Here is a 20834-nt window from a genome sequence, read left to right as displayed (position 1 = left end):
ATGTTGTGCAGCCATCACTTTTCTAGTTTCAAAAAGGAGAACATATACCCATTAAGCACTCACTCACTCCGCATCCCCTCCTCCCCCCGGACCCTTAAAAAGTAAGGTGAACCTGAGCGGGTACACCTCCTTGTAGCCCTGTCCTGCTAGGGCACGAGGGCTCACTGGCCTGCTTGCGGTTCCCTATCAGGATGGCCCCTTATCAGGACAGGAGGCCAGACACCCCTTGGAAAGGCCAGTTCTCTGACTCACATCCTCCGCTGATGGGTCTCCCTCATCTCCTGAGACCACCAACAGCCTGGGGCTGAGCTGTGGGCGCTGCAGAGACCCCCTCCCAAGACACACACATGCACACACACACACACACACACACGCACGCACACACACACTGCCAGGCTCAAACCCACTAGGCATGTGGCAGGGGAGAGGCCATGCCAGCAGCCTCTCGGACACCCCCAACCCAGGCTATCCTGGGCTCTACTGCCCATGGGTGCCCACACCCGGGCCTGCCCGCGGAGGAGCGCCAGGAATCCCAAGCAGCATAGTTGGGCGGGGAGGAGGGAAGGACCAGCTGTCTCTGGGACACAGAGAATTCCTCCACGGAGCCTCTCTGCAGTCACAAGGGACCAAAGAAGGTGCAGCAAAAGGCTCAAAGCCCAGCCCCCAGCCCAATATAGAGACCAAGAATGTTTTTTGTGTTTTCAGGGGAGGAATAGAAGGACTCTTCATAGTTCTTTAGGAATTTGAATTGTATGCCTTGAACCTGCCTCCCATTCCTGCCCCGCCCCCCTCAGCCTGTGTGAGGGGACACTTGTCAAGAGCGCCCGGGAACCACAGGAGCAAACAGCCAGGACTTTGTGTGATGGTGACGCACTGACATTTCTGGGCAAGGCAAAAAATGCAGCCGCCTCCCTCCCAGCGCCTTGTGGCCTGACACTGGCTGGGGGAGAGTGGGGGATGGGGGGAGCCCCCTGGGGGTCAATGCCAGCTCATCCTAGTTGTGCCACTGTGGACACCCCATAACAACGTGGTTGAAAGCGTGAACTCTGAGCCTACTGCCTGGGTGTGAATCCTGGTTCCACCATCTCTGTAACCTCCGACAACCTGCTAAGCCTCCCCGTGCCTCAGTTTCCTCATCTGTAAAATGGAGATAGGCACAGCAGCTACTTCAGAAGAGGAGTGTGGGATCACCTGAGAAAGAGGGCAAAGCACTTGGCATCTCACAAGCTTTCAAGATGTTATCTCCTGTTATTATTATTATTATTATTATTGCCATTTGTTAGCAGAGAACAGAGAAATGCTGTCCCCCCAGGTCAGCTGCTTGGTGAGTAAGGCTTTGGGGTCCTCTGTTCTTTTAGACTACCCTGAGGGCGGGGACTTGCTGATGGATTAAATGTAGGGTGTGAGAGAGGAGGAGCCAAAGATGACCCCCAGGTTGGGGACAGTGAGTGGGGGTGGTTTACTTAGAGAAGGACCGGTGGTGGCACTATTTCTGGACAAATGAACCTGGAGATGTTGTCAGGCAGGGACACAGGAGTCTGGGGTTGGGAGACAGGAATCTGGGGGTCAGTAGGGGGTGAATGGAATTAAAGGAGGGATGTAGGTGAGACTGCCACAGAAAAGGTGCGTAAGAGGGAGGAGATGGCAGCCCCAGGGCCTGCTGCTGTCAGAGCTGGGAAAGTGTCTGAAGAGACTCTAAATATCTGGGGTCCCTGTTCCCCAAGTGGTTGGCTTCGGCCCCCAGAGTGGGAAGTGAGTCTTTTCACGTTGATTGACACCTGTGTGGGCCATGAGGTGGATCAAGCCTACAACTGAAGGAGAGTTGGGGGGTTGAGGGTCCAAGGAAATGGATCCTGGGGGCACAAGGGTCACATTTCTGGGATCATCTCAATGGAATGAAGCCAGGCCTTTTGAGTATAAGACGGCTAGCAGTGGGAGTGAATAAAGCCCTAGAGCTGGGTTTGAGTCTGAGGAGGGTTCTGCTCTTTAGTTATTGCTTCCTGAAGTGGGAATTAAATGTACTACCTGGCTCAAGCCTGGACATATAAGTAGATGTTCTCAGGTTTCTTCAACTCTGTAGTTGATGGATAATTTCGTCTTTGTCTGGAGTTTTTATCCTACACCTAAGCATCATGGCAGAAATGGGTTGTTTATAGTTTCATTCATTCATTCATCCTGCTCTTATGGATTTCAGGTGGTGATAAGTTTTGTGAAGTATGTAAAACAAGGTAATGGGACAGTCACAGGGATGGGAGGTGAGGTAGAGTAGTCGTGGCAGGCTTCACAGAGGAGGTTGTATTTAGGTTCAGACCTGAACGACAAGCTGGAGCCACACACACACAGAGTATTCCAGGAAGTGGGGACAGTGAGTGCAAAGGCCCTGGGGCAGGCAGAACTTGGTGTGTTGAGGAATGGAGAAAAATAGAGGACGGTCAGCACATAGTTGGAGAAATGAGGAGGAGCTGAGGCTGTGGAGGGGAGCAGAGGGTAGACGGTGCAGGTTTGTGGAACGCCAGTCAGAGGCCTGGGTTTTATTCAGATCACAATGGGAAAGACAGTGGACTACTCAACAATAAAAAGGAACCAACTATTGATGCATGCAGCAACATGGATGAGTCTCAAAACAAATATGCTGAGTGTAAGAAGCAAGACAAAAAAAGGGGTACATGGTGTATGATTCCATTTATATGAAATTCTAGAAATCATGAACTAATCAGTGTTTGCTTGGTTGAGGGACGGATGACCAAGAAGGCGAGGAAATTTGGGGGGTGATGGATTCATTCACTATCTTGATTAGTGGTTGTGGTTTCTTGGGTGGACACAAATGTTAAACTGATCAAATATGTCGTTTACATGTCAATGAAGCTGGGAAAGATTGCGTGGGAAGCCGCTAGTGGATTTCAGCGGTGAGGAGACATGATGTGGTTCAGCGAACAGACCTGGGGCAGAAGGCTGGGTTGCAGCAGGGCCTGGGGATGCTGCTCAGGCAGAGAGGAGGGTGGAGGGGTCCCCGTGGAGCAGGCGGAGCTCAGCTTCAAGGAATTCAGACCCAGGTGCCCCTTCTGATCCAGTTGTTGAGTAAAAGAAGACCTTGCAAATTCACCTTTTCAAGAGATGAGTAAACATTTGAAGCCCATTTTAAAAAATCTCATTTGACTCCTCAGTGAAACAGAATTGTTTCCCCTGGGTTGTTTGACAGACAGCTGTGGCTGTGAGTTCTGTGAAGGCAGGACTCAGTCAGGCAGAGTCCCTGCTGGGGCCACAGTGCCCAGCACAGGTGTTGGCATGTGCCAGGTGCTCGGTGAATATTTCAAATGAAGACATGAATGAATGAATAAATGAATGAATGAAAGCTTGTATCTAGTAAGGCAGCTTCAAAGGGCAACCCTCCTGTGTGTCCTAATCCATAGCCGCCTTCATTCTCAGACCAGATGGTACAACTCTCAGTCCTTCAAAGTCATCGACAGCAAAGACAGTCTCAGTGTGACCCCTCAGCTCTCCTTAACCAGGGGGAGAAAGTGGGCTGAGGGTTTCCTGCAACAGGTCTGGAAGTTCTGAAGAGAACAGGGTACCGGCTCCACCTCTAACTTGCTGTGTGACTGTGAGCAAGTCACTGTGCCTCTCTGGGCTTTCTCTTCTGAAAAAATGGGGGGTTGAAAGTATCACCTCCTGAGGCCCTCATGAGCTCCATCTATTCCTTCATCCATTCACTCAAGAAACATCCTGTGATTATAAAGGTTAAAACCAAAAAAAAAAAAGGACCTCCAGATCACCCTTCTTAACCCGAAAGTAAAAAATCCCCAATGCTTTCGCAGTCCTAGAGCATTGCTGTTGAAGTTTTACTATACTTTTCCTGGACTCAGTTTTGCTGAATTTGTGAAATGGAATTGGGAAAGAGAATACAATAGCATTCAAATTAATAAGTGTCCTGGCCCCCAATGGCTCCAGCCTTTATGTCTCAGACCCTATGCCTCTTCTTTTATTTTTAAATTTTTAATTTTTTGTTTTTGCCCCTTGTTTTAGTGCACCCCTACTGGGGAGTAGACTGACAGCAAGGTCAGAGAGTCACTTTTGGTGTTAGGCATGATAATAAATTCTGAACAATTCATACAAGGAGAAGCCTGGGGTCATAGGAAGTCAACCGGACAGGAGCCAAGCAAACTGGTCCCCACCCCAAATCTGCCTGCTCTGTAGTCGTGTGACCCCACTTGAAATGCAACCCCTTCTCCTCCGCAACCCCTGGGCCTCAATTTTCTAGGCTGAATCTTCTAGAGGGTCTTTCAGGAGCCCAAGGCAGAGTGACAAAATCAGCTGCCTAAAGGGTCAGCACGCATTATTTGTGAATGAAGCAGGACTAGTGTGAGACAATAGGGAGTGGTGGGGACTGTGGCAAAATGAATGCTGCAAGCTCAGTATAACAGCTACAGGGGGAGTGTGCACCCAGGGTAGCCAGATAATCCCATCTTTAAGAGAAGCCAAATGTGTGTGTGTGTGTGTGTGTGTGTGCGCGCAGAATGTATTATTTAGTTGTCAGCAATTAATTCAATTCAATACATTTTTGAAGGCTTCCTACTAATCAAGACTCAGGTCCATGCCCATCAGCCTTACATTTTCAACTCTATCTCCTTTCTTGTGGTTTCTCACTTTGTCTCCAAAGCCTGCTGGATTTCTAGCACAGGTCTGGTCTTCTGAGAAATGCTAAAATGCTGGGTGAGGCCATGGAGGCAGGAAAGGATACAAGTGTGAGCACATGCTTGCGCATGCACACACACACATGCACACCCTGCTTAGGGAGTGGTGTGTTCCCTGGAGCCAGCTGGACAGCATCCCTCGTGAGCCCACAGGGAAAGCAAGTCAGCTGGGAGATCCTCCAACTTCTCCCAATTTGTTCTCAGGCCTGGCAGGGAACCAGCACTTGGGGTTGTCTCTAGGATTTCCTGCCTGGGCTGCCACAGGGGAGACATCCTGTAAGGCTGTGGTCAGCGTGCCAGCTTCTGAGAGCCACAGTGGGAATCACACACTGGTCCCTCAGTTGTAAACAGCAGATAGGAGGCTTACCTTCCCCACATCTAATGCAACTACACCCTTTTCCTCCTAAAACTCAGAAATCATCCCTCCTGTCCAAGATGGATATACATGCATTTGTATATATTTGTTTGCCTATTTACTATGTGCCCAATAAAGTGTTTATGGGACACCCACTGTGTACAGGGACCGAGAGTACAGAGCTGACTAAAATCTCAGGGCATCCCCATTCCCTCCACTTTGCTTTCTTCCCCCATCACTCTGCCAAAACCTATTCTTACAGTTCATCCAAAGCCTCCTGGGGACTAAACCCAATAATCTGTTTTTCTTATTAAAATTTTTTCTTAACAATGAGCACATCCAATATCATTAGGGAAATGCAAATCAAAACTACCATCTCACAGACACCATCTCACACCCATTAGGATGGCTACTATAAAAAAGAAAAACAGAAAATAACAAGTTTTGACAAGCATATAAAGAAATAGGACCCCTTTTTGGTAGGAATAGTATGGTGGTTCCTCAAAAACTTACAAACAGAATTATCGTATTATCTAGCAATTCCTCTTCTGGGTATATGCTCAAAATATTTGAAAGGAGGGTCTCAAAGAGATATTTGTATGCCTGTGTTCATTGTAGCATTATTCATAATAGCTAAAATGTGGAAGCGAACTGAATGCCCATTGATAGGTGAATGAATAAGCAAAATGCAGTACAATGGAATATTATTCAGCTTTAAAAAGGGAAAGAGTTTTGCAACATGGATGAGCCTTGAGGACATTATGCTAAGTGAAATAAGCCAGTCACAAAGAGAAGAGGCAAATACTGTGTGATTCCACTTATATGAGGTACTTAGAATACTCAAAAATCATAGAGACAGAAAGTAGAATGGAGTTGGCATGGGGAAAAATGGGGAGTTATTGTTTAATGGATACAGACTTTTAGTTTTATAAGATGAAAAGAATTATGGTGATGGATGGTGGTGATGGCTGCACAATATTATGAATGTATTTATTACCAATGAACTGTACACCTAAAAATGGTTAAGATGATAAATTTTACATTACATGGATTTTACCACAATAAGAAAAACTGAAAAAAAAATCTTAATAATGAGCACCCCCAGCACCCAGACTTCGGTTTCTAAATACTATTCTCCAATAAAAGGAAACAGTGCTCCTTGGAGAAATGGCTGATTCTAAGGCTAGAGCAGAAGAAAATTCAACATGAGGCCTGAATTTTATCTGGCATCTTATAGGGCCAGAAAGTAAGGAAGTACTCAAAAAACAAAAGGATGGGGGGTGTCAAAGAGACACAGGAACCAACCCAAAAGAGCTCCCAATGCCCAAAGCTGGAACAATTTGAGCAGCACAAGAAATAATGTAGTATTGGATTATAATCCAAAGTATAAAATATATATCCATGAGTAATATTGATGCAAATAAATGATAGAATAAATAAGGGCAAAGAGACATATTTTTCTTAGAGAAGAATTACAAAATACTCCCCTTCTAAGAGGTGGAGCTTAATCCCCCCATCCTTGAGTGTGGGCTGGACTAATGACTCACTTCTAAAGAATGGAGTATGGAAAGGGAAGAGCAATAACTGTACAAGGGAGAAGCCTGGCAGATGCCACCTTAACCACGTGATCAGTTTTACATCAGCAGGGATGTCATGCAGACATCATGAATGCCCTCATAGGAAGGGACCAGAAGGGTACTGCACCTCCGGTCTTCTCTGCCAAAACTGTAACCCCAGACTAGTCATGAGAAAAACATCAGACAAACCCAAGTTCAGGGACATTTAACAAACACCAACAAATACAGGGACTCTTCAAAACTGTCAAGGTCATGAAAAACAAGGAAAGATGGAGAAATGGTCATAGACAGAGGAGGCTGATATCTAAGTGCAGCATGGTACCCTTGATTGGATCTTAGAACAGATAAAGGTAAACAGGAAAAACAAACAAATTCTGGAGTGTAGTTCATAGTAATGCACAAATGTTAATTTCTTAGTTTTGACAAATGCACCATAACAAACAGTTATATAAGATGTTCACACTAGGGGGAGGTGGGTGAAGGGTACGTGGGAACTCTCCGTGTTGTCTCTGCAGCTTTTCTGTGAATCTAAACCTATCGCACAATAAAAAGTCTATTTAAAAAAACATTTCCTCCTGATTAAAAAGGAACACAGGTTCACTGTAGATAATTCATAATATAAACAAATAAGAATCCAGCAGTTACTTACCATCAACTCTGTTAACATTCCAGTGTATTTCAATGCAATCTTTTTTCCTGTGCACAATTTTGTTCTCTGCACTTTTTTTTAATTGAAGTATAGTTGATTTACAATGTGGTGCTAATTTCTGTTGTACAGCAAAGTGATTCAGTTATACATGTACGTACATTCTTTTTAATATTCTTTTCCATTATGGTTTATTACAGGATATGGAATATACAGCAGGACCTTGTTGTTTATCCATTCTATATATACTAGTTTGCACCTGCTAACGCCAAACTCCCACTCCATCCCTCCTCCATCCCCCTACCCCTTGGCAACCACAGGTCTGTTCTCTATGTGAGTCTGTTTCTGTTTTGTAGATAAGTTCACTTGTGCCATATTTTAGATTCCACATATAAGTGATATCACATGGTATTTGTCTTTCTCTTTCTGACTTACTTCACATAGTATGATAATCTCTACTTCCATCCATGTTGCTGCAAATGGCATTACTTCGTTCTCTTTTATGCCTGATGTACTCTGCACTTTTAGCCTTACAAGCATATTCCTTCAGCACTCAAGTATTTGGCGAGCATCATTTTGGTAGCTACTTAATATTCCATGACTTGGTTGTGCTATATTTTACTTAGCTGCTCTCTCTGCTGTTGGACATAACTTTCAGAGGTTTTCTATGATAACTAACTCTTTAGTGCTTAATCTGAGTCTGCATTTGGGATAGTTTTCTAATGATAGAGTCTTAAGGAAGACATTTATAAGTTGAAGGGTGCGGATTTTTTTTTTTTTTTTTTTTTTTTTTGTGGTACGCGGGCCTCTCACTGTTGTGGCCTCTTCCGTTGCGGAGCACAGGCTCCGGACGCGCAGGCTCAGCGGCCATGGCTCATGGGCCCAGCCACTCCGTGGCATGTGGGATCTTCCTGGACCGGGGCACGAACCCGTGTCCCCTGCATCGGCAGGCGGACTCTTAACCACTGCGGCACCAGGGAAGCCTGGGTGTGGATATTTTTAAGACTATGACACTTATTGCCAATTTGCTTTCCAAAAGTGTACACCCACGGGTACCCAGGTCCATGGTGTGTTTAGGATGCCTGCTTCCAAAGGGCTTTCCTTATTCTTCATCTGAATATCCTCACTCTTGCGCCTCTTTCTGCAGTCTCCTTGACGTTGCTTCTTCTGGGCTGTTTGCCTCTCTCTGTGCTCTCTCTGTTCCCTCCTTGATCCTCTGTTCACCCCAGCATCACATTCCTCCAGTGAACCTCTTTCATGCCTCAGCATCTCCTGCACCAGTCCATCTATCCCTGAGGCTTCGGATATCTCCTGCATCCCCAGGCACAGCCTCACTAGCCTCTCTCTTGAGCTCTAAGTTTACACTTCCACTCTCCTTTCAGATGGTTACACCAGGACATCCCTTAGGCGATGATTCAAACTCCACGCATGAAAAGGAAGTTGTCTACATTTTCTCTGCCTCTATCCATCACCCCACTCACTCCACCGCTCAAGGGCACAGCATCCCCAAGAATCAGCTACTCAAGCCAGCCATCTCTGCCCCATCCCAGTCTCCCACTTGCCCTTTTCAGTCCATACTCTAAGGATTTGGGCCTCAACCACATGAGTGTTCCTCACGCACCTGTCCTGATCCAGAACCTCTGCCTCTTGTGCCTGAAATTCTAACAGCTTGGTCTCCCCACCTCCCTCCAGCATCCCTCTGCTCCTCATGAGGAATTATTTCTGAAACACTAATCTGGTCATTTTCACATCCCCACTTTAAAGATCCTATGGGCTCCCTACTGCCCATCAGCACGACTCCTTGGGTGCAATGCATTCAAGTCACCCAATAGCATTGCCACTCATTTGTAGGAAAACTGACTCTTCTATCCTTTTTCAAGCGAAATTTCCTCAAGCACAGAGTTTCTATTGGATACTAAGTAGCCTTTAACACCTCTTTAAGACTCTCTGATCTCCCTTTTGAACCAAAGAAGACTTCAGACAATATTACCTTGGGCAGACAATATTACCTAAACAGACACCATTAGCAATATTTTGTTTTTTCAACTCCTGGCAAAGCAGGTTTCCTGTTTGCAGTCATGCTATAAATCTGCCTTTTAAAATAAATTTGTCTTTTTTTAAAGTGCAACAATCTAAAAGATTGAGTGAATAATAGTAAAGATGGTACAGACATACCTCAGAGATACCATGGGTTCAGTTCCAGACCATTGCAATAAAGCCAATATCGCAATAAAGCGAGTCATATGAATTTTTTGGTTTCCCAGTGCATATCAAAGTTATGTTCACATTATACTGTAGTTTATTAAGTGTGTGAGTGCTATGTATTTTAAAAAGTATATACCTTATTTTAAAAACACCTTATTGCTAAAAAATGCTAACCATCATCTAAGCCTTCAGCAAGTCGTAGTAGTAACGTCAAAGATCACTGATCACAGGTCACCATAACAAATAATGATGAAAAAGTTTGAAGTATTGTGAGAATTACTACAATGTGACACAGAGACACAAAGTGAGCAAATGCTATTGGAAAAATGGCACCAATAGACTTGCTCAATGCAGGGTGGCCACAAAACCTCGATTTATAAAAAAATGTATTATCGGCGAACCACAGTAAAGCAAAGTGTAATAAAACAAGGGATGCCGGTACTTGGTCATGGCAAAAATTGTGGAGGTGTTATTTGCTACTCAGAGTCTGGTCCCTAGACTATCAGCATCGTCAGGGAGCTTGTTAGAAGTTCAGAATCTCAGGCTCCACCTGAGACCTACTGACTCAGAATCTGCATTTTAACAGGATCGCCAGGTGATCCGCACATACTTTTTAAGGGTTGGGAAGCACCTATGTGAATAATAAAGCCTGGGAAACACTGACCTCAGGAAAAAGTCAAAGCTATTTGTCCTTCACGATCTGGCCTCATCCAGTCCTTCTAGATGATTCACAGCCTCTCCAAGGGCTTCTCCATCCAGGGCACAACTTCCTGCCTTAACCCATGCTATTCCTCTCACCGGAAATGCTGCCCTCTTCGGCCTCAACCTTCTCAGCATTCAGGGCTCAGCTCTAATATTAAGTTCTTTCTTCTGTTGTTTGAGATGAATTTCACGTAACATAAAGTTAACCACCTAAAGTGAACCATTCTATGGCATTTAGCCCACTGACAATGTTGTCCAGCCACTTCTACCTAGTCCCAAACGTTTTCGCCACCTCAAAATAAAACTCTGTACCCGCTAAGCAGTCACTTCAATCCCCTCTCCCTGGCAACCATCCATCTGCTATTTCTGTGGAGGTGCGTATTCTGGGCATTTCCTATCAATGGAATCATACGATATGTGGCCTTCTGTGTCTGGTTTCTTTCACTGAGTATGATGTCTTCAGGGTTTATCCGGGTTGCAGCAGGTATCAGTGCTCTGTTCATTTTTAATGGCTGAATAATATTCTACTGTGTGGGTTAGACCACATTTTGTTTATCTATGAACCCACTGATGGACATTTGTGTTGTTTCTACCTTGTAACTATTGTGATTAGTGCTGCTATGAACTTTCGTGGACAAGTATTTATCTGTTTTCAATGCTGTTGGTTGTATAACCAGGAGTAGAATTGCTGGGTCGTATGGTGTTTAACTTTCGGAAGCAATGTCCCTTCTTCACAGAGCTTTCCCTCCACCCTGACCTGCTTCCTCCTGCTCCACTACGGAATCAATTTTGCTGCCCCCTTCTCCCACTGCAATTTCTAAAAATGTCTAGTAAGGCCAGGATCCAAACCCAGGACTTTTGACTCCAAATCCTATTTTTTTTGCACTGCCCCACATGGCTGACAGTCACTTCCACCTGAGACTGACGTCGTTTTATAGAACAAGCTCAGGCTGGGAGCTTGTTCAAGGCCACTCAGCTCCTGAGTGACAGCTGGTCTCTGGACTCTCAGCTCCGATGTCCAATCTTTGGACACCATGGTCTATACTGTGCTCCTAAGACAAACAGGTTTAGAAAAGGTAGCCTCTTCCATTCCTGGCAAGGCTGACAACCTTACAATGCTCTGTCACTGAGAGGGGTCACAGTCTGTCTCCTCCTGGGATCAGCCAGTAAGCTGGTTCTGCAGCAAGGAACGAGTTCCCGGATCTCTGGTATGGCACATTTATTTTAGCTATATATATATATATTTTTTTTTTCCGTGATAGGAGGAAAGGAAGAAAATGACTCTTTTATTTTGTTTTTCTGACTTTGCAAATTCTATGCTGTGTAAGGAACGTGCATGGAGCAGGGCACCAGGGGCACCAGAGGCAGCGGCGCCTCAGGGGCAGATCCCCAGGCAGGGGATGCTGGGGAAGGTCTTCCTCATGCCCGTGCACTTCTTGTCAATGCACAGGGTGTTGGCCTTCATGGCCAGCTCGTGCTCCAGTCGGCACTTGGTCGTGACCAGCAGCTGCTGCGTGTCCTGCATCTCCCGCAGCCTCAGCTTGAGGGTCTGCACAGTGTCGTCGATGGTGAACACCTCGTTCACGAGCCTGGGGAGAGAGCAGAGGGGAAGGCAAGGTTCAGCCAGCCGGGCAGCACAGGTCTCCCTTGTGCCAGGAGCCAGGTGGCAGGTGCTAGGCTGGCAGGGAAGACAGAGGCGGAGCAAGCAGACAGGTGAACACACAGCAGAGCTGCTGAGGGCGATGAGTGCAAAGGGAGAAGTAGATGAAATGTTCAGGAAAACAATCTGGCAGTTCCTCAGTTAAACATAGACTCTCCAAAGGACCCAGCAATTCCACTCCTGGGTATGTACCCACAAGAACTAAAAACAGACACTCAAATACTTGCACAAATACACATGGGGCACTGATAACAAGAGTCAACAGGTAGACACAGCCCAAATGTCCATCGACAGATGAATGGATACACAAAATATGGTCCATCCCCACAGTAGGATATTACTGAGATGTAATGAAAAGGAATGGAGCAGCGGTACGTGCTACAACATGGATGGACCTTGAAGACATGATGTTGAGTGAAAGATACCGACACCAAAGCTTATATATTGTCCGATCCCATTTATATGAAATGTCCAGAATAGGCAAATCTATAAAAAGAGGTAGTAGATTAGGGGTTGCCAGGGGCTGAAGGGAGAGGGATAGGGAGTGACTGCTAATGAGGATAGGACTTCCTTTTGGGTCAAATGAATGAAAATGTTCTGGAGCCTGCTGCACATTGTAAATGTACTAGGTGTCACTAATGGTATGTTATTTTATGTTGTACGTATTTTATCACAATTTTTTTAAAAACCCAGATAACAGGGCCAGCCTCATGTAACTAAGATGGTCAGGTGTGATGTCTGCTCTTGGCATCCATCTCCGGTCCCACCTGTGCCCCAGCTGCCAGGAGTGTTGGCTGTTGATGGCTCCTAGGTCCACAAGTCTCCAGGGAAGCCAATGGCTCACCAAGGGCAGTGGGTACAAAAGGCCATACCCTGCCTCAGGGTGGAACCAGCTCCATGGTGTAATTCACGCTCCAGCGTTCCCCGTGGGATCAGGCTGAAGCAGGGCTCCCCTATCCTGAAGCTTTGCTTCTGTGGGACCTTCCCAAGGCACCAGGAAAAGCCTTTCTGAGGAGGGAACGTTTGAACTGAGAAGAAAGACGTGAATGAGCTGGCTGTGTAAAGATCAAGAGGGAAGCACTCCACAGCCGGTGATCTAGAGAACTCTGTGCGATGCTGGTAATATTCTATATCCGCACTGCTGGATCCGGCGGCCACTAGCCACGCGGAGCTCATGAGTAATTGCAATGCAGCAAGATCAACTGAGGAGCTGGATTTTTCATCGTTTTTCATTTTCAATCATTGAAATGTAAATGGAAGAGCCACACCCAGCTGGTGGCTACTGAATTGGACAGTGTGGTTGTACAGAGAAGAGCACATGCAAAATCGATTGGTCCGGATTTTGTTTTCAGTGCAATGGGAAGGCGCTGGTGAGGCGGTGGGCGCTGAAATGGGGAATGATGTGCTGATTCAGATTTGGGATAACCTCCAGGCTGCTGGGTAAAGATTAGATTGGACGGGGATAAGAGTGGAGGCGGGAGAGAGATTAGGGTTATTTCAATATCCAGACTGAGTGGATTGAATAGTGTCCCCCAAAAGATATGTCCAAGTCTGAACCCCAGTACCTGTGAATGTGATGCTCTTTGGAAGAAGGGGTTTTTGAAGATGTAATTGAGTTAAGGATCTTGAGAAGAAATCATCCTCGATTTAGGATGGGTCCTAAATCCAACGACTGGTCTTGTAAGAGAAAGGAGGGGGAGATTTGAGACACAGAGACACACAGGGACGAAGGCCATGTGAAGACGGAGGCAGATGCAGTGATGCAGCTACAAGCCAAGGACCGCCAGCCACCACCAGAAGCCAGGAGAGGGGTCGGGAAAGGATGCTTTCTCAGAGGCCCCAGAGAGAACCAACCCTGTTGATACCTTGATTTCAGATGCTTGGCCACCGCAAGTTTGAAAGAATAAATTTCTGTTGCTGTAAGCCACCCAGTTTCTGGTAATTGGTCACAGCAGCCCTAAGATAGGAATATACCTGGTGAGCTGTGACGGTGGGTTGGTTTTGGGGCTGTGCCCTGGGACCCACCTGGGGGGTGGTGGGGAGGGACAGTGAAACTGTGCTCACGACTGGAGGACACGCTGTTGGGAGGACTTGGGTTGATATCCCAAGGACGAGCAACCCCATGACAAGCCTGAGCTAGAGAGAGGCGACAGAAGCAGCCTGGAGACCCTTCTTTCCTTGGGGCTCTCTTGAGCAGCGCTGTCCAGCGATGGAAATATTCTGTTCCGTGCCCCCAGCCACACGTGGCTCCTGACCACTTGATATGCAGTTTGTGTGAATTAGGACCTGAATTTTAAATTTTATTTCATTTTAACTAATTTAAATGCAAATCTAAAGGGACTTTCTTTCTGAGGAATGGAGGAATGGACATGGAAGGGACCTGTATGCTCAGAGAGGGTCAGGAGAAGAGGGGCCACCTGTAGGAGGTAGAGGAGAAAGACCCAGAGGTGGTAAGGGAGGGGATGGAGGGACAAAGAACGTAATGCGTGCACGGGGCGATTCAGCTGCTGCAGAAGGCACACAGCTTGAGTGCTGCTGTCAGCTCAGTTCCCGACACACGTACATAGAGTTGTGCACACATACACACACATAGTACACACACATGCGCACACACATACATACACATACACTGCCCAGGACTCTTGAGCCAAACACGCCTCATCCATGTTCTCTGTCTACACCCCTTGGTGGCACAGTTTGTGGACGGGGAGGCAGGGGGCGTGTCCCAGAGCAGTAAATCCCCCGGGACAACAACTGGTCCCTCCCCTTAAAGCTCGATTGTGTGTAAGTCTCCCTGGGGTGGACAAATGGGTGATCAGAGCCTCTGCCCCAGGGTTGCTGGAGCCCAACCTGAGCATCTAAGATGCAGGGGCAGGTGGAGGAGGGGTCAGGAGAGCTTCCCCAACCCCTCACTCAGGACCTGGACCCCACCCAGCCCAGGTGGGGCAGGACCCTGGCCACGCGGCGCCCACTTCTGGGGTGAAGACCTTCCAGGCCAGCAGTGGGCTGAGGAGCAGGTAGTCAGGCCTTCAAGCTCAAAGCCAGGCGTCGCTTTGCACCCCGCCCCCGACACAGCCAGCTTTTCTGTGTCCCACAAGATTATCTCAGGCAGTAACCGAGGCCGTGCAAACCTCAGCGCATGGAACCACCTGGCGTTTTCTCTCCAAATACTTTCCCTCCTCCTTACTTCTCCAGCGCTCTTCTCCACATCTCAGCTCAGAAGGAAGACAAGCCACTGAGTTGTGGGGGCATTTGTTATGCAGCAACAGAGAATGGAGACAGTGCCCCTAGCATGGAGGGAACAGAGCAGCCAAGTGACCAGCCCCAAGTCACACAGCATGTTCCTGGGAAACTAGTCCCCTATGTCCAAGGACCACTTCCTTCCTTACCTGGTCATCATCCCATTCCAAACCCCTCCCCCAGCCTCACAAATCCTGTCTCTGGGGCCTTGTGAGTGTTTTGCCCCTCTCCTGTGAGGAGGCCCTTTGTCAACAGAAGCAGCCCTCCTTAGCTAAGCAGCACAGGCAGGGTTAGGCTATGCCGAGGGCTCTCAGCTGAGAACTTCACAGAAAGGGCGGTGGAGGATGACTGAGGCGTGGGCTGGGCGCCTCTTTCATGGGAGCCTGGAGAGAGAGAGGGTGACGCCCGCAAGGGCAAGGGCCACATCTCTGGGCTGGGCGGCTCCCTCTTGTTGGCTTTTAGGGGACAGCCGAAGGGTTCCCGGAGCAGAACAGAGCTACGAAACCATCCTCACTTAGATGAGAGGGCTGCAGTGCAGGGGGGTGGTCTCCGTGGTGGGGAGGCCATCAAGGGCACCCCCAGAGCCCCAGGCCCCCACCCAGTGCCCTGTGGAGTTGTGGGCCTGGGCGTCCTGATTGGTGGAGGGTCCGTTTTCCAGCCCCAGGCTTCCTGGCAGCTCCAGCACCCCCCCACACCCCGGCCTCCACCACTCACTTGAACTGGGGCATGTCCCTGCACAGCTCCACACTGGGCCGCCGGGTCCGGCACTCCAGCCTTGTCTGCGCCACCTTCAGCGGGCTCTCCTTGGCCACGATGGACCTTTCCAGCAGCATGATGGTGTTCTCCGTCTGGAAGATCTCCTGCAGCGTCTGCAGAGAACATTTGCGGTATCAGAAGGAACCTGATCTTGAACTTAGCCAGCCATAAGTACCCCCAGAACCGAGTGTTCTCAACAGATGTCACCTCACTGTGGGTGAAACATGCGTTCTCCTCCCTATCATCACTGGATGCCCTAGATCTGTGAGCAGTTCTAGTTTTCATGGTGCCCCTCCCCTGCGAGAAGGCTCTTTGTGGGTGGGCTGTGCTAACACCCCTCTCAGACTCAGCAGGGCCCAATGGTGAGGTGACATGTGCTCTGTTCCTGACAAGCCTAGGAGCTGTACCTACCATGGTGCCCCCCCAACATCCTTCCTTTGGCTAATATGTTCGTTTGCTGTTTCCCTCACTAGCATGTAAGCTCCCAGAGGTCAGGGGCTTTGCCTTGTCCATTGCTGTATCCCCCATTGCCAGGAAGAGAGCTTGGTGTAGAGTGAGGGCTATCAGATAAAATACAGGACGCCCAGTTAAATGTGAATTTCGGACTCACAACAAAGCATTTTTTATCATATGTCTCAACTACTGCATGAGACATAGTTACACTAAAAAACCATTTGTCGTTGATTTGAAATTCAAGTTTAACTGGACATTCTGCATTTTTATTTGCTAAATCTGGCAACTCATAGTAGGAGCTCAATAAATATTCATTGAATGAATGAATGAATGAATCACAGTGGGGTCCAGAAGTCTAGATTTTTAGCTAGCTCCTAAATGGTCCTTATGCACACTGAAGTTTGGGAACAGTGTGCCCTGAAATGTATATGGTCCTGTCCATCTCAGATTTTAATATGGGGAGCAGTACTTACACGTGAGTATGCCAGCACTCCTGAATGGAGTGGGGACTGCAAGTCTAAGACCCCGTCTCGCCTTCAGGGACTTTACAGTCATGTTGTTTTTCTCTTTGCCATGAGCTATGAAATATTCACAAATCATAACATGTACTGGGATGACTATTTTAGCTGGGTTGGGCCCATATTCTATGGGCAACAAGAAACTGCTTAAAAGATGCTTTTTTTCCAAAGAATTAAAGTCCTGGCTTCCCTACTACCTTAAGAAAAAAAGCCTACAAGGAGAGCATTTCTCTACTTCAAGAGAACAAAAGGATGTCCTTTTCCTCCTGGGGGTGAGATGGAGGCAGAGTGGGCTGCACTGCCTCTTCTTCCAAAGCCCACTGAGGAGGAAGGCTGACCCCTCACCGGGTCCTCCGTGAGCTGCCCAGACCAGAGCGACGCCAACCACACGCTGGTCAAACATTATCGCATGAGAATGTTCTGTGCCCAACACGTGGGAAGGTAAACACTCCAGTAAAGTGGGGGGAACACCTCTCTTAGAAGCCCTGGGGGTTTCCCTCAGAAACCTGCCCTGTGGGTATGCAGATATGCAGAGCTCAGAAACCACCACCCCAGCGTACTGTGGAAGAAAACTGAGCCTTCTAAACAGGAGAAATGCTTCTCAGCACCACACTGCCCCACGTGGAAACAGCCCCCCGACCTACTACCTAGATGGCCCTATTGGGGGTACCTACTGCTGAGGTGCAGTGAGGGAGACGTTACTGAGGTTTGGGTTGCTGGTGGTGCCCAGCCCGGGATGCTTCTCTCTCGCCAGTAAGGCTGCTGCTGGTGGAACCGAAGCCAGTGGCCTGTGGCTGCGCCTACCTTGGCTTCTCCTGTTTGTTCTCTCCCCTGCCCCTCTGGCCCCCAGCTCGGGGCCTGAAATGTTACAAAAGGCCTATCTCTCTGCTTTTAAAAACAATTTTATTGAAGTACAGTTGATTTACAATGTTGTGTTAGTTTCAGGTCTGCAGCAAAGCGATTTAGTTAAGTATATTCTTTTTCATATTCTTTTCCATTATGGTTTATTATAGGATATTGAATATAGTGTCCTGTGCATACAATAGGACCTTGTTGTTTATCTATTTTACATATAGTAGTGTGTATCTGCTAACCCCAAACTCCTTATTTATCCCTCCCCCACTCCCTTTCCCCTTTGGTAACCATAAGTTTGTTTTCTATGCCTATGAGTCGGTTTCTCTTTTGTAAATAAGTTCATTTGTGTCATATTTTAGATTCCACATATAAGTGATATCACATGGTATTTGTCTTTCTCTGTCTGGCCTACTTCACTTAGTATGATAATCTCTAGGTCCATCCATGTTGCTGCAAATGGCATTATTTCATTCTTTTTTTATGGCTGAGTAGTATTCCACTGAATATATGTACCACATCTTCTTTATCCATTCATTTGATGGACATTTAGGTTGTTTCCCTGTCTTGACTATTGTGAATAGTGCTGCTATGAACATAGGGGTGCATGTATCTTTTTGAATTAGAGTTTTCTCCGGGTATATGCCCAGGAGTGGGATTGCTGGATCATATGCTAACTCCATTTTTAGTTTTTTAAGGAACCTCCATACTGTTCTCCACAGTGACTGCACCAATTTACATTCCCACCAACAGTGCAGGAGGGTTCCCTTTTCTCCACACACTCTCCAGCATGTATTACTTGTTGACTTTTTAATGATGAAAAGGCCTATCTCTTGAGTCTAAAAAAAGGGCTGACATTAATTCACATGTTCAATCACTTCTTCATTCACTCATTAATTTACAGATTCATTGATTCGCTTGTTGACTTAACTGCTGACTAGGCACCTACTGGGTGGTAAACACTGTTCTAGGCAGTGGACACAGCAGTCCACAGAACAGGCAGAAAAACCCATCTTCACAGAGTTACATCCTAGTGGATTATTCACCCATTCCTTTGCTCCTGTATGCAACATTTATTCAGCACCCACAAGCCCTTACTATTGTACAACTGCAACCATCTTTACCATCACAGAAGTTCAAGTTCCTTCCTGTCTGTTAAAAACACATATTGGATGCCTTTAGTGTGCAGGACATTGGTAGGAGATGCCATCACCTAAGAGGCATCCAATACATTTCAGTGTTCCAGGACCTCTTGTGTGAGCACAGCAGAGGGACAGGGACACAGCAACACAAACAAACGGGAGCTCCTGGAGAACTAAAACCTACTAATTATTTTTTCAAACCTACTGACCACCTCCAGGAGCATGAGCACCGCCTCCTAACACCTGCTCATCCCCCTTGATTGGCAAAAAGCAGCTGGGAAATCCAGAGACTTCTGCACGCAGCAGGCTCCAGTTACATTTTAACAAGGCTGCTCTGCCTTCCTTATATGTATCTTTCTAGCTACCCTCTACTTCTGGCAAGTGCTGTTGATTTTCCAGCTGTAGAAGTAATATACATTTTAAATGACTTGATTGAAACAGAAGTATAAAGTAAACAACAGCCCAGGTGGCACGAGGGTAAAATCGGGAAGGCTGCCCAGGAGTGACTGAATTTGGAAAACCCTGTATCATACTGTGTGTCCCCCCTGGGCACCTAGATACAGCAGGTGAGAGAATTGAGAGGGAGCTGCGGAGCTTGGGGCGGTGATGGTGGGAGGAGGGTGGTAAGGGGCAAGGGCCACTGTGCAGCCCCCTGCCCCCCATCTCCTCCTCGGGGCTGGCTTCTGGAGGGGCTGAGGGAGGCGGGGTGGCTGGAACCAACTCTTGGTTTTTCTTCACCACCCCCTGTCCCCACTGGCATTTCCTGAGCGGGCCTGCCTGTGGATTTCCCACAACAGTAGGGGTTTTCCAGAATTAGCTGCTCTAGAACCCACTGATGACTCACACCCAAAGCAAATCTGCCCAGGTGGTCTATACTCTGACATAAAGGTTCTCTGGAACCTCCTGTCCAGCCTCTGTCACTCACTGTCAGGGTCTTCTTCATTGGAAGGGAGAAAACACACACACACACATACGCACACACTCCGTCATGGGGGCAGCCCCTCATGCCCACCCCAGTCCTGCCAGCCTGTGAACCTCCAAAAGCCCTGGGGGCAGTGACTCAGCCTCCAGAGGTTTGAGGAGGGTGACCCCCAAGGGCCAGGAGGCAGAGACCACATGGGCTGACCAGAGGCAGGGGTTGGAGGCAGAATAGCCTTGACCTTCCTGCTCAGGAGGAAGCTAGAGTGCCAACACCGAGCTCTGAGCTCCAGGACAGCCTGGTCCCTAGACCCCAAATTCCATGATAGCCCCTAGGAGAAGAGTCTGAAGTCTAAGAGGGTGATGCACACATCCCAGCATGTCCACTCCTGGTATATACTCTAAGAGCTCAGGACCACTAAGGAATACACGTGTCAAGAAGGTTCAGTGAGCTGGCAGCATCTGGGTGCCCATGACCATGGAGACAGACACATTAAAAAATGGTAAATGAGCAGATGGAGGATTTCGGCAGCCAATAGATGGAGAGCATTAACCTCACATAGGAACAACAGTGGGTCTCTAATATGATGCGAGGTGAGAAAGCCAGGAAACAATGAGCTATTTTATACAATCCCTTTTGAGAAAACTAAAAATCCATGCACATACAACGGTCATCCACATTTTGTGAGAACACATTTCAATCAACAGTCCATATTCATTCAATTAAAGAGGTCATATTCACTCATTCATTCATTAAAATGGTCATCTATGGAAAGTCATCTATGGGAGAAAGGGAGTGACCACAAAGAGTGGGGATAAAAGGGAATAAAGAAACGAGGGGCTTTGTACAAACATATGTGCAAGGAACCAAGGAGTATGATAAGCTCACCTCTCTTCAACAGGGTCAAAAGGGAAAAAAATCCCCACAATCCTACCAGATCTAAGGTTTCCTTTTAAAATAACTTTTTTAGTTTTTTTTAAGGGAGAAATTCAATTAAGGACAAAATACTATCTAATAGTAAAGGGTATTAATTCTTAAATTTGTTTGCGCATTAGCATTACCTTGAGAGTTTTTTAAATTGTGGATGCCTGCCCCCTGCAAAAGGTTCAGATTTCATT

At 47.2% G+C, this 20834-nt stretch overlaps 1 protein-coding gene and 1 long non-coding RNA gene across 3 annotated transcripts in view; one reads left to right on the top strand and one right to left on the bottom strand.

Annotated features, from left to right (window-relative positions):
• LOC309816682 overlaps positions 1 to 20834 on the top strand; it is a 70030-nt gene that overhangs the window by 35796 nt on the left and 13400 nt on the right. The gene's annotated exons all lie outside the window — the stretch shown is intronic.
• Positions 11324 to 20834, bottom strand: part of TEKT5 (tektin 5) — a gene marked incomplete at its 5' end in the record, with an annotated part of 39518 nt that continues 30007 nt past the window's right edge. Inside the window, 2 exons of the mRNA XM_082644466.1 lie at positions 11324 to 11765; positions 15791 to 15945. Coding sequence (XP_082500592.1) covers positions 11552 to 11765; positions 15791 to 15945 — 369 coding nt within the window. The 3' untranslated portion in view covers positions 11324 to 11551. The remainder of the gene's footprint in view (positions 11766 to 15790; positions 15946 to 20834) is intronic.

This window comes from Mesoplodon mirus, assembly GCF_964341445.2.
Source record: "Mesoplodon mirus genome assembly, chromosome: 15".
In the NCBI taxonomy this organism is placed as follows: domain Eukaryota; kingdom Metazoa; phylum Chordata; class Mammalia; order Artiodactyla; family Ziphiidae; genus Mesoplodon; species Mesoplodon mirus.
Note: the sequence above shows the minus strand (reverse complement) of the source record. Positions and strands in the feature narration are given on the sequence as shown.